Source organism: Colletotrichum tamarilloi, assembly GCF_030869305.1.
Source record: "Colletotrichum tamarilloi strain Tom-12 chromosome Unknown Scaffold_295.1, whole genome shotgun sequence".
NCBI classification, from domain to species: Eukaryota; Fungi; Ascomycota; class Sordariomycetes; order Glomerellales; family Glomerellaceae; genus Colletotrichum; species Colletotrichum tamarilloi.
In genome coordinates, this window is record NW_026849678.1 from 1 (window position 1) to 11,745 (window position 11,745).

An 11,745-nucleotide genomic window follows, 5' to 3' on the forward strand; every position below is an offset into this window, starting at 1 on the left:
TCCTCGAGAGCCTGACGAAGCTGATCTTCGGTATATTGAGGCATTATATATAGAAGAAGACATGTGCAAAAGATGAGCCCATTTGGACGCGAATTGAAAATGTTGTGATAAAAGGAGGTTGGGGGTGGGCATTGGGTTGTGGTGGATTTTCGCGTTTTTGTGGGTGCCAGAAACAGGGGGGTGCCAGGAAGTGGGTATGTTGACTTATAGCTAAACATTGGCTTCTACCTAGTAACACTGCAATGCCTAGGCAGCTGAGTGTCGTTTGATAGGAGCTTACGGATACATGCAAGGAAACCCTGACAGCATTAGAGATGCACGGGCGCTGCGGCCTCCGCAGCCTCGAGCCACGTGAGGAACGGGCTTGCGGGCACAGCCGGGGGAGCGTGGGAGACATCCAAGACAGGGTGGTCATCAAGCGGGGTCATCCCGCATCCCATGTTCCTGACCTTATCGCTGCATCATCAGTGGATGAGAGAGAGAGCCGGGTAGATTTAACAAATTGGGCTAGACTCTGTGACGCAAAATGGATCAAGGCTCAAGCTCTCGTCCGTATAATCTTTCCGGTTCCGGTGAGGGTGTGAAAGACGACGTCTTACCCTCCAGACTGTAACGCGCCGCATCATGCGGATGGTCAAACGGTAGCATAGAGGCGGCTGCTGGCTAAATCTACCAGATGCATCTACTCGACCCTGTGACTTGTGTTCTGAGCATCTTGATAGACCATAGTTGTGCTCGCGAGTTGCGAATACTTATCCCCTAGCCTCCAGCGACGAAAATGGACGTATCGGTGCTAAGTCATTTTGTATGACAGAGCAAAAGAATCTTCCGCAATGTCCTCCGCGATTGAACTCGGTGACCGTTATGCCGTCACAACAGTGCTTGGCATCGCCGCACTCACCAGTGCCTTCCTCTATCTCATAAGCAGTCTCATTGACAGCCGGAGGGTTTTCTCGAGGTTCAACCGCGCCCCGTCCTTCAGCCAGCCGGCCGAGAAGCCTTCCGTCACTACGGCCGAGAAACAGAGCTATGTGGACGCGTTCCCGCCGTCTCAAAGAGCAACAATTGCGGAGCTTGGACCACAATTCGCGGACGTCAAAGAGGTTGACCTCGCCGTGACGCCGAAGCCTCTGTTGAAAGTGGATGCCGACTACCGATCCGCCGACCCCTCTCTGTTCAACTTCAGTGGCTTCAGCATTGATGACATTCAGAAACTCGGCGACTTTCCAGACTATGCAACTATCTCAGGTGTTCCGTTGCCGTCGCCATTGGCAGATTTTGACATTGACAAGGCCGTCCCGCGGCCCTACCGACCGTTTAGATGGGCTTATCATCAGACCATGTGTAAGTCCCGCCAGGATTCTAGAAATCGTGCACTCAAACTCATATGAAGACTGCCAGCTTTAACCAAGATGGATACGGATTTCTGGATCGAGCTTGAAAACACATACAGGGAGCGCGTTGCCGAGCGCAAAGATCTGTACGCAAAGAATGGCAGTCATGTTCTCGATAGCATGCCCGGTTCCGAGCTCGCCTGCAAAGAACTTATGGAAATGGTCCTTCAGTTTATCTGCGCAAGATATCCCAATCAATTCAAGCTCGAGGGTAACATCTTGCACAACAACATTCTTGGGACAACGACATATCTCTCTGCCACTGAGCCACTGATTGTGCTCTTGGACAATGTCCCTGAGGACTTTGGAATCATGCTTCGAGATCACGAGACTGGAAAGTATGTTCTGAGAGCCGGAATAATATGCTCCTCTGTTGGCTGGAAACTCAGTGAAAAGGTGGGCTTGGGGCTGCCAGGCATACACAAAGTTGTCCCAGACTACAAAGAAAAGATGGAATTCAGCATGGATCGGTAAGACCCCAATCTGAGTGCGGTTGATGGTTCAATGTTCCTATCACTGACATAGCTCTAGATTCTTCACTAAGATGCCCACCAACAAACCCATTCAACGTGGTTCATGGGGTCTTGAGAAAGGCCAGCCGCTGTATCTTCCTTCCGAACACCCCGAATTTTCCCATCGCGAGCATCAAACTCCTAGCCTTCAGCCCGAAGAGGTTCACCTACGCGTCGACTGGCAGACCTTGCGCCGCCTCCCGTTGTCTGGCGGCGTTGTCTTCAATTTCAAAGCCCTGTTCACGCCATTAACTGAGTTCAAAAATGAGCCTTTTATTCCTTCTTTGGTTCTCAAAGTGTTGAACGAGGGTAAGGAGAGCCTCTTGAAATACAAAGGAACATGGCATGTAGAGCACGTGGTCAAGCCGACTTTGAAGGAGTATGAGAAGTATCAGGTTGAGAATGGCCTGATTGAGAAGGATTGGGAGCCGCAGACCTTAGCAGAAGCGCCTTTCTTCAAGGGCTGGGAGAAGAAATGGACTGTCCAATGATACAACATGTATTTCTACTACAACGCATAGCCGACATCTTTATGAGAATTAACAAAGTCTCAAGAGTCTCCAGATCACGCTGTCACAATTCTTTTATTGTCCAACTCATTGATCTAATTAAGAGAGACCTCGAGAAGGACCCCACCTTACAGGTAGGTTGGGGCTTGGAGCTGCTATCGAACTTAGTCGTGATATTGTTTGCTGGCTACATGTACAAGCTATTCCATGATGAGACCATCAGTAGTGCCATGCCGCGTGAGCCAAGAGCTACAGGTGGCTAACACGGGAGCGCGAGGTGACGTGGAGGTACATTCAGGTGAGTGGAATTCGTTACTAATGAAAACGACAGCAGATCAGCGGGAGCGAAGCGCGCTCGACGGGAAAGGAATAGCAGAATGCGGGGTACATGAAGCATTGAAGTGAGATTGAAACTCCTGTACGCGCATTACGCTCAAAAGACACGCAAACACCAAGAAGATGAAGGCTTACGTCGTGTGTTTTTCGCACATTGATGAGTTGGTCGGCCTCATTGGTATCGTGAGTTTCGGCCAGGGACCAGCCATGCCGGCCGAAGTCGGAGTATCTGAGAGACGCTTATGCAGTCACCCTATCACTCAGGTTCAAGCCACCCCGATAGAAATGATAATATGGAATGCGAAGAGAACGATGGCAGGAGTCTCCGAAAGTGCGAGGGCAGCATGGGAAACACGAAGAGGCGCTGGCTGGGCTTATCTTGGGCAAATTGGTCCTCCCGCGGCGGCCATCCCGGTACCGGGATAGATAAAGGACAATAGAGTGGCCATGATTGGGCTTTGAGCCTGCATAATGCGGGGTGAACCGGGGGCGATCGCCGCGTGTCTTGGTCTGGAACCCCTTGAATCCCTGGAATTCTTCTCCCACCCTTGGTCCCTTGGCTTTCTTATCGCCGCAGCGCCGAAAATCAAAGAGTCTGCGGGAATTCGGGATCAACATGGTCTCCCTTTTCCTTCTTCTTTCGGGCATTCTTGGTCTTCAGGCAGAAGGGCAAGTGGCCATATATGTAGCATTATACGAAGTTATACGAAAAGCATGACTCTGACTCACGTTCATAGTGTCTTGAGCTGAACCTCTAGCGGGTTGACCTTTACCTACTTCGTGTCACCGGAACGGGACCGCCGGAGTGACGACAGGCAGTGCATATCTGGATTGAAGTCTTCATAAGTTTTGTGAGCCTGGTTATCTGTATTCTCTAGATCCACAGGACCAGTTCTGCTCTTCAATCACAGTTCACATCAACGGTCCAGCATGACCTTACAGAATGCAATACGGCGAAGCTCTATGGCCAGTGAGAAGCAACCACGATAGATATCGAAGGCGAAACGAACATCAAGCGGCATCGGTCTGCCAGCTGTGCCGCTCTCCCGCTGCAAGGATGGCGGGCGGTTTGCTCCAACCCGTCTCATCCATCAAACATGCCCCTACCACCAATCATGAACGTCGCTAGCTTATCATGCGCCAGCCAAGATACCTTAAACTACAAATAGCGTCATAAGATGCCCTCCCCCGCGTTTATGGCACTGCCGCGACTGGGCCTGGGCTACCAGTATGAACCCTCATCCGATCGCGATGAACACCGACGACCGGTGACTCTCGGAACAAAAAAGTCCTTGTGGCCTGTTTCCATCCGTCCCTTGCTCAACGAACTCGAATTCGCGTCGAAACGACTTTGATCTGATATCCTATCGACTACCGCATTCAGCAATTCTCAACCGGACTTGGAAACCCCTCACTTATCGGAATAAAGTTCAATGGTACCCTCCAAGACTTCAAAGTCGGTATCCAAAACTAGAACTGGTCTCAATCCTCGGTCGAGATCGGGCTGTGTTACTTGCAAAGCCAAGCACGTACGTTGCTGCCACCCGTCTTATGCCTGTCCACTGAACCTCGATGAACGAGGATCTCACGGAAACGACCCCACATATGGTTGCTGACAAAATCCTGCGATAGTTGAAATGTGACGAGACGCGACCAGCTTGTCAACAGTGCACACGGAAGGGAATCAAGTGTGGAGGATTCGCGCAGGGCTTGAGATGGTCGTTCAAACATCAGCCCGCCCTTCAGGTTTTGACACTCGACGACTTCAACCCCCCTACGCAAACATCACCGAAACGACCAGCCGCCGACGCACCCGAGGGCCAGGCGCGCGCCAAAAAGCGAAACTCAGGTTCAGCGAGCAGCAGTAGTTCCCCAAGAAGTCGACATTCGATCTCTTCATCCTCTTCTAAGAGTTCAGCTCAGCGAGATGGGGCTGGAGAAAGGGATGAGGAGGCCAGTGGGGCTTATCAAATGAGCGATGGAGGAATTGATGAAATATCTCAACTTTTCGCGGAGGAACCCGTTTCACCTCGTCAACCATCTCTCGGTGTGATTGTTCAACAATCAGGCGCCTCAAGACCCGCAGATCAGACCCAGTTGGCTCCTTACTCACTATCGCCCAGTCTCGCCGACACCTCTTCGGCATTCATCATCAACTGGTTTGAGCAGGTGTGCCCAGCGTGGTCCGGCTTCGACTCGAACGCGAATCTGAATCGAAAGATCGCCATAGACCTCTGGAGAACCTCCGCCACGGTGTGCAGCTCTCTCGAGAGCATGTCCGCCGCGTTCCTGGCATCCCGACTCCCGAGCATGAGGCAATCCGCACTACGGCTCATGCAACGAGCGACAGACTTCATTCAAGCCGAGCTCCAGGTCGTGAAGGCACAAGGCGAATTCCGCTCCGTTCCAACGGGTCTCATATTCTCGCTCTTCTGCTTAGGGACAACGGTCTGCTGGGTCGACTCCCGCTTGTACGGGCTCCCATTCTTGAGAGAAGTGAGATCTCTCATCCGCCGGCTGAATGCGCAATCTGCGTCATTCTCTACCGCGAACCAAGACATGCTTTCGTTCTTCAATAAGAGCTTGGCGTACTGCGAGATGCTTCTCTCCGTGGTGCGCGATGATGAGCCGCTTGATCAAGGAGACGCAGACTTGGCGCTTCAGATCATCGAGGAGCGCTCACCCCACCCGTGGACCGGTGTCTCTACTCTAACAACACGCCTTTTCGCCGAGTCGATTCGGCTGTGTCGCAGCGCACGACATCGACTGAGGCAAGCGATGGATCCACAAAAGTACTTCTCAAATGCTCTTCAAGACTTGATAGGAGCCCAGCGTCTGGAGGAGCAGCTGTTGGAGCTTGAGTTCCCGTCGGAAACCCCGGATGTCGGCACGGGCGACAGCTCGACGCCGGTGTCCCACCTCGCTAGAGTTGCCGAAGCCTATCGACTCTCATCGCTGTTACACTTGTACCAGACCTTCCCTGACCTGGTCTCCCTACGACTGCCGGCCGAATCACCAATGACTGAGAGTGGCTCTGTGCCGTGGGACGAGTGGATCATTCCCCTGGCCTTGAGACTCGTCAAGGTCCTCGAACACATCCCGGCAACTTCGGGTACCCGCGTCATCCAGCCACTGCTGTACATCTCGGCGAGTACCGGACTTCGCCACGACGCACCAGCTACGTCTGATATGATGGGTGCTTTCGGGTCCCTGCAGCAAGACCTGATGGGAGGGACGGGGTCAAACATGTTCAGCCCTCCGCCGCTGTTTGATTCGCACAACTTGTCTCAGTACATTAGCCAGATGGCAGAGGCTCCGACGCGGGAGGGTTCAATGTCCAATATGACACTTGACGTTGGGAGTGCTCGCCACTTCGTCATGAGGCGCTTGAGTATCCTGGAGAGCAGCTTACCTCCGACCCCAGTCGTGGTAGCAAAGGATCTTGTCCAGTCCATCTGGAGGGCGTACGATAACGATATCGGATCGCCCACGGTTCACTGGATTGACGTGATGGAAGATAACGACTTACGTTCAATGTTTGGGTGATTAAAGGAGTTATGTTATGGAGCTCAGTTGGAAGACACCGCTCATTTGGATCATCTTATTGGAAAGGTCTAGAATGCGCAGGGCACAGGTCCGATTCTTTAGGCGTTGGGCTAGCCACGACACGGGCATAATGCAGGCTCTGGGATAACGGTCATTTGGGAATCATGTAGATTTACGATGAAATTGTTTATTCCTATTCGGTCATCTTCTATCTCGCCTCATCATCGTCTTGGGTCCATGTGTCATCGTTCTCATTATCTTCATCCACATCCCAACATCGATTCGCCCAACATCTCCTCAGAAGTCGCTCTTCTTGCGCTGACCAGCATAGAACGCCAGACCGTAGTCGCTGGTGGTGAAGGTAATCGTTGAGCCCTTGGGAAAGTGGAAGACATCGCCGGGCTTTGCCTCGACCTTCTGGCCCGTCTCGTCTGAGATCGTGTAGTCACCCTCAAGGATGATCTTCATCTCGTCGTACTTGTAGGTGTACGTAAGCGGTTCGCCCTTCTTCAAACGGAAGAGGCCGGATGAGATGGGTTTCTCTGGGTTCGACTCGTCGCTTGAGAAAACATCTCCGAGGTAAGCGTTGTCACCCGCGAGAAGGGGGATTTGGAAGGTTGATTGGGCCTTAGCGTAATGTTGGAAAGCGGCCATTGTGATGATCAATATTTGGTGCAATTCGTTGGGAAAATAGTGGTAAGTATGATGATGTCAAATCTTTATTGAGTGCGTGATGCTACCATGTTTCAACATTGCCCATTCACCTGGTATATATAGAGCTCTATTCATCAGTGTAAGAATGCTTCTTTAGGCAATACCCCAAATCTCTAAGAAAGGCTCTTCATTCTAGGCATTGGAGACATCCAGGAACAAGGTTCGGTTTCACTCCCGCGAGTTTGCCAAAGAAGGATCCCTAAGCATCGACTTGGAAGATAGGACGATAGGGTAAAATTTCCCGTTCCGGTAAAGCGCATCCCCCGTCCAACTCGGAACGGTCGAGTGGAGAATCGGTTCCCAGAGGGAGCCGATCTTGCGGGGACGAGTCTGGAGAAGAGATACGGGCGTGGGACGGGGTGCCGACCGGATAGCGGAACCAAACTCTTTACTGGAAGGTATTTCCTAATACGTAGCTGACTCGAAAAGTTGGCTGCAGTGATAATGCTCTGCAATTTCCTTCAATTCACCGGAGATCATCTTAGCCTCTGCAGTACCTCCTTCATATGTGCACCCCAACTATCCCCAGCATAGATAGGCCTCATCCAAACCTCGGGTGCCTTTTGTCCCCCTAACTGGGTACTAGTAGATTACCAAACTCCAGGTCACACAGAGTACCTCAACATGGCTCTATTAGCGTTATCGGAACTCCCCTCGGATGGTTGGAAACTTCTCATCGGGCTCTTCGCCCTCTTCTCAGCAGCCATACTCTCACGATCGCTTGGCGCGCGGCGACCGCGAAAAGGAGCCCTCTTCAACAAGACATCCTCTACAACACAATCTGAAAAGTCCAAACAAGCTTCAGAAACATGGCAGATGCCAATTCCCAGTCCCTACCCGGACTGGTCAGTAGAAACGACAAAGCCTCTGCCCTATCGCGCATTCCGTTACGGCCCCAAATATAACGTCACCATGGGCCTTCGTTCAGTCCAGCCTGAGGACTGGATTGAGCTGGACAACCACTATCCTCGATACCATGCCGACAAGACTGCTCGAATCGCTGAACGGGGCGAGAAGTGCTTCGGAACAGACCCGGAGGCCTATCCTGCAGCCATGGAGCTTCTAGAAGAATTGTGTCAGTATCTTCCTGCTCGCTATCCTACGATGTTCAAACGAACCGCTGTCGGCATCGACAATCTCTGGTCGGGGGAATCATTCAACATCGTCGAAACACCTCTCAAGGAAGACCCAGCCGCCATTGCCGCTAGGCTCGTGCAAGACGACCTCGCCATCATGATCGAACGGCCCGACGGCAAGTACTACTTGCTCAGCGGTTCCATCCTGCTGGCCGGCTTCTGGAGATTGAGCGACAAGTTTGGCATGTCCCTCGAGGAGATCCACACGTCTGGCGAGGTCCCCCACTACAAGGAAAAGCTGCACAACGGCATGGCCAGCTTCTTCAAGCGCCTGCGCTGCGACCAGATTTACTCCCGCAACAACTACTTTATCCAGGTGGATGACTCTTTGCCCTGGAGCTGGAGCATTGGTGAAGAAGACAGCCCAGTTGTCAGTTGGAGTACGGCTGAGAAAGATAGAGCGGTTGAGCATCACTATTTTCGTTCCGAGAGGCAATCGCTGCGCCGTCTTCCCAAGAGCAAGGCTATTGTCTTCACGATAAGAACGTACTTTCATCCAGTCACTGAGCTGGCTGCTGAGGACTACGTGCCTGGAAGACTCGCTAGTGCTGTTCGTAGCTGGGATGATACAGTTGCAAACTACAAGGGGCGTGAAATGTATGGGAAGGTATTGCTAGAGTACCTCGATAACGAACATCAGAAACAGCTGGATAGAGGTCTGGACTTGAGCAAAGAAGACGAAGTCCGGAGGTATCCCTGGTGAGCAGGTGTCGCTCTCAGTAGCCGCTCGCTATGGGATGGGGACTATCACTGTAAATGAGGAACTCTATGGCGACCCTCTTGGAGGGGATGTTTCTACACTATTATTCACTCTACTATTATACCTCAACTTCTAGAAATATTAACCCTGTATTCTTTCTAAAGAGTATATTTCGCTTGGGTTTATTCGCTCTTCTGTGCATGTCGGTTCTCTCTTTGACCATCTGATCCATCTAAAACTAATGGGAACACGGGCCTGGAGCTGAGCCCTGGGCAACGCTAGTGGTGATGTCCGGCCACTGTAGCCGCCGAAGGCCACCCGCTGGAGACCGCATTCTATGGTCGCGCACTCAAAACGATTTCAATTTGAATATGACGTTTGCGTTATTAAGCGCTGATTCTGACAGAACGATTACAACCTCCTCCCAATGGTAAGGTATTATGCCCTGCCTACCCCGTTAATGTATTTATGGTGAGATCAAGTTCAGATTAGGCAGGAATCTAGTCAACTTAATTAGTGTAGGCCATCGTAGTAAATTCTCTTTTCTGCACTTCAATCCCGGGGGCAGCGAATATTGAAGTGATCAAAGTTGACTTGCAGTGATGCACCAACCCTGTTACAGCGCAAAGACCCCACGGAAGTGCGATTGCAATCCCCTCCAGAGAAGAAATTGATAGTGCAATTACAACCTCCCCCAGCTGTTCGATCTGTTACCAGCCCACAAGCACCATTGATTGCCTCGAAGCACTCGCTAACCCCTGGTCGAGACGAATTCCCATGGCCCAGATTTTGTCCGGTACAGCTACCAGGTCGTCCTGCCCCAAGATATGCGGACGCTGCACAAAAGGCGGCCAATGACGTTTGGGTGAGTACCACGGCGACAATGATTACGGCGCTTTTCATGTTTAGAGACGTTATTGTTATTGTATAGTTGTCTGGCGGGTTTAGAGTTCAGTATTCAAGATAAATGTCATTCTATTCTAAGTCAAGGCGGAGACTTACTCGATTTCTCATGGATGTGCTTCTGGTGAATCTTACGAATTCTAAGAAAAGTCATCCAAAGTAGGCAGGATTCGTTGAAGACTATCGCGAACATCACATAGTTCGCGGGATGGCGTAATATATAGTGTGCGTACTGGACATATGCCATCTCGTCCCACGCGACGTGCTACAAGAACAGCAGACTTGAGCAAACATCTCTGTAACAAGGCAAACTCTGCGACTCGCCTGTGTACTTCCTTTTGGTCGAGATGCTATCCGAACTTGACAGTTGATAGTCGCACAATTCGGGCAGCAGACTGAGAGCAATCCACTAATTCATCTAACAGCAGTGGACAAGTTGACAACTCATTGGTCCTGCCATACGTCCTAGCTGACCGTGGCCGGCGTGTCCGAGCGATAGGTATGACAGACTGGAAGTGCGGCGGATTCGTACACGGCTCATGGCTTTCGAGGACAATCATCAATGGCTTGTATTTGATTACTTTTCTATGTCACACGTGCTCCGAGGTTCTTACAATCCACAACCCACATCACGAAGCGACATCGCTGGAAGTTTCTCCTACTGCAGCGAGGCGAAATCCGAACGGTGTCAAGTTACCTTAGCATTGTAATTGGCGCGCACTATCGGTCTTGAGAAACTCTCAATCCTTAGGCGCAGGAGCAGCCTCTGGGTCATCAGCTAACAGAGTCTCAACCTTTGCACCCCTTCTCAACCTTTCCTCCAAGGTTATCTCCTGCTCCGGCGAAGTGGACCAACCAAGACCCAGTTCGGGATATTGAAAAGGAACATCGCCATCGGATGGCAAGCTGTCAAGGTAAATAGGCCACGGAGTACCCATCCAGGCATTCCTTGTCTCATGATCTCGACGTTGACTCGATGTCAATGGGTGTACGAGGACACTAAGTTTTGAGCACATGTAAGCATCAAGACAGCATGACTACTTAAAGCAATTACTGATTCTGGTCTTACCTTAAGTTACCTCGGTTTGCCGCCAAGTAGAAAAAGACGTCAGAAAACGAGGAGTCGGGAACCCAGACTACATGCGAACTTTTGGTCAATCGAGCTCTTTGTCTCATACCTACATGCAGATGAACTTTGGCACTACTCACTCTCATAAGATCCCGCTGGGTGTGGTCCGATAGGAAATTCGTTGACCCTGAATAGTGGGACAGCAACGAACGCGCCTAACCGTGGGTATCAGCAATGATTCAAACAATCTCGTCCAGGTGAGAGTCGTCTTTCAAACCTACCGTCGCGTCGCAATCTCAAAACAGCATCACGAAGAGCAAGGGCAGCAGAAGTCTCAGTCGGGGACTGTAGGAGGAAGTAAATGTGGAAATGCCATTCCCGAGTCCGAGCTTCGACCACCGTCTTCAGATCCGTCTGCGGGGTCGGAGGCGTAGATTGGGTAACCATGGTCATGATGAGGCGCTGCGAGATGTTCTTGCTGATGGCTAATGTTGTTCCTTCATAAGCTTGACAAGTTCATGATTCAAGCCTAGCCGACGGGATGGCTCGAGGCCAAAGTGCGGAGCATTAGCCGCTTAATCACGCAATCAAATCGATTCTCACGTGCGCCGACACAATGAGCAGAAAGCGGCTAGGATCGGATGTAAACAAAGCCCGAGTTGACCACAGCAAACCATACTGCAACAAGACTATCATCAAAATATTCCTTGGTGTTTTACTAAGTCAACATACCCACTTCCTGGCACCCCCCTGTTTCTGGCACCCACAAAAACGCGAAAATCCACCACAACCCAATGCCCACCCCCAACCTCCTTTTATCACAACATTTTCAATTCGCGTCCAAATGGGCTCATCTTTTGCACATGTCTTCTTCTATATATAATGCCTCAATATACCGAAGATCAGCTTCGTCAGGCTCTCGAGGA

At 51.1% G+C, this 11,745-nt stretch overlaps 6 protein-coding genes across 6 annotated transcripts; 3 read left to right on the top strand and 3 right to left on the bottom strand.

The window, feature by feature from the left end:
- Positions 1 to 833: 833 nt before the first annotated feature.
- CTAM01_16974 (uncharacterized protein) lies at positions 834 to 2,397 on the top strand (the record flags this gene model as incomplete). Its single annotated transcript, XM_060532966.1, has 3 exons — positions 834 to 1,344; positions 1,402 to 1,864; positions 1,926 to 2,397. The coding sequence occupies 3 exons, from the start codon at positions 834 to 836 to the stop codon at positions 2,395 to 2,397; spliced, it is 1,446 nt and encodes a 481-aa protein (XP_060372451.1).
- A 1,787-nt stretch (positions 2,398 to 4,184) lies between these two features.
- On the top strand, positions 4,185 to 6,297 carry CTAM01_16975 (uncharacterized protein; the record flags this gene model as incomplete). Its single annotated transcript, XM_060532967.1, has 2 exons — positions 4,185 to 4,280; positions 4,384 to 6,297. 2 exons carry the CDS (start codon positions 4,185 to 4,187, stop codon positions 6,295 to 6,297), a joined length of 2,010 nt encoding a protein of 669 aa, XP_060372452.1.
- Positions 6,298 to 6,594: 297 nt separating this feature from the next.
- On the bottom strand, positions 6,595 to 6,951 carry CTAM01_16976 (uncharacterized protein; the record flags this gene model as incomplete). The annotated part of the gene is made up of 1 exon (XM_060532968.1): positions 6,595 to 6,951. One exon carries the CDS (start codon positions 6,949 to 6,951, stop codon positions 6,595 to 6,597), a length of 357 nt encoding a protein of 118 aa, XP_060372453.1.
- Positions 6,952 to 7,635: 684 nt separating this feature from the next.
- On the top strand, positions 7,636 to 8,850 carry CTAM01_16977 (uncharacterized protein; the record flags this gene model as incomplete). Its single annotated transcript, XM_060532969.1, has 1 exon — positions 7,636 to 8,850. One exon carries the CDS (start codon positions 7,636 to 7,638, stop codon positions 8,848 to 8,850), a length of 1,215 nt encoding a protein of 404 aa, XP_060372454.1.
- A 549-nt stretch (positions 8,851 to 9,399) lies between these two features.
- CTAM01_16978 (uncharacterized protein) lies at positions 9,400 to 9,750 on the bottom strand (the record flags this gene model as incomplete). Its single annotated transcript, XM_060532970.1, has 1 exon — positions 9,400 to 9,750. The coding sequence occupies one exon, from the start codon at positions 9,748 to 9,750 to the stop codon at positions 9,400 to 9,402; it is 351 nt and encodes a 116-aa protein (XP_060372455.1).
- A 740-nt stretch (positions 9,751 to 10,490) lies between these two features.
- CTAM01_16979 (dopa 4,5-dioxygenase) lies at positions 10,491 to 11,272 on the bottom strand (the record flags this gene model as incomplete). Its single annotated transcript, XM_060532971.1, has 4 exons — positions 10,491 to 10,749; positions 10,820 to 10,886; positions 10,960 to 11,034; positions 11,101 to 11,272. 4 exons carry the CDS (start codon positions 11,270 to 11,272, stop codon positions 10,491 to 10,493), a joined length of 573 nt encoding a protein of 190 aa, XP_060372456.1.
- Between the last annotated feature and the right edge of the window lie 473 nt (positions 11,273 to 11,745).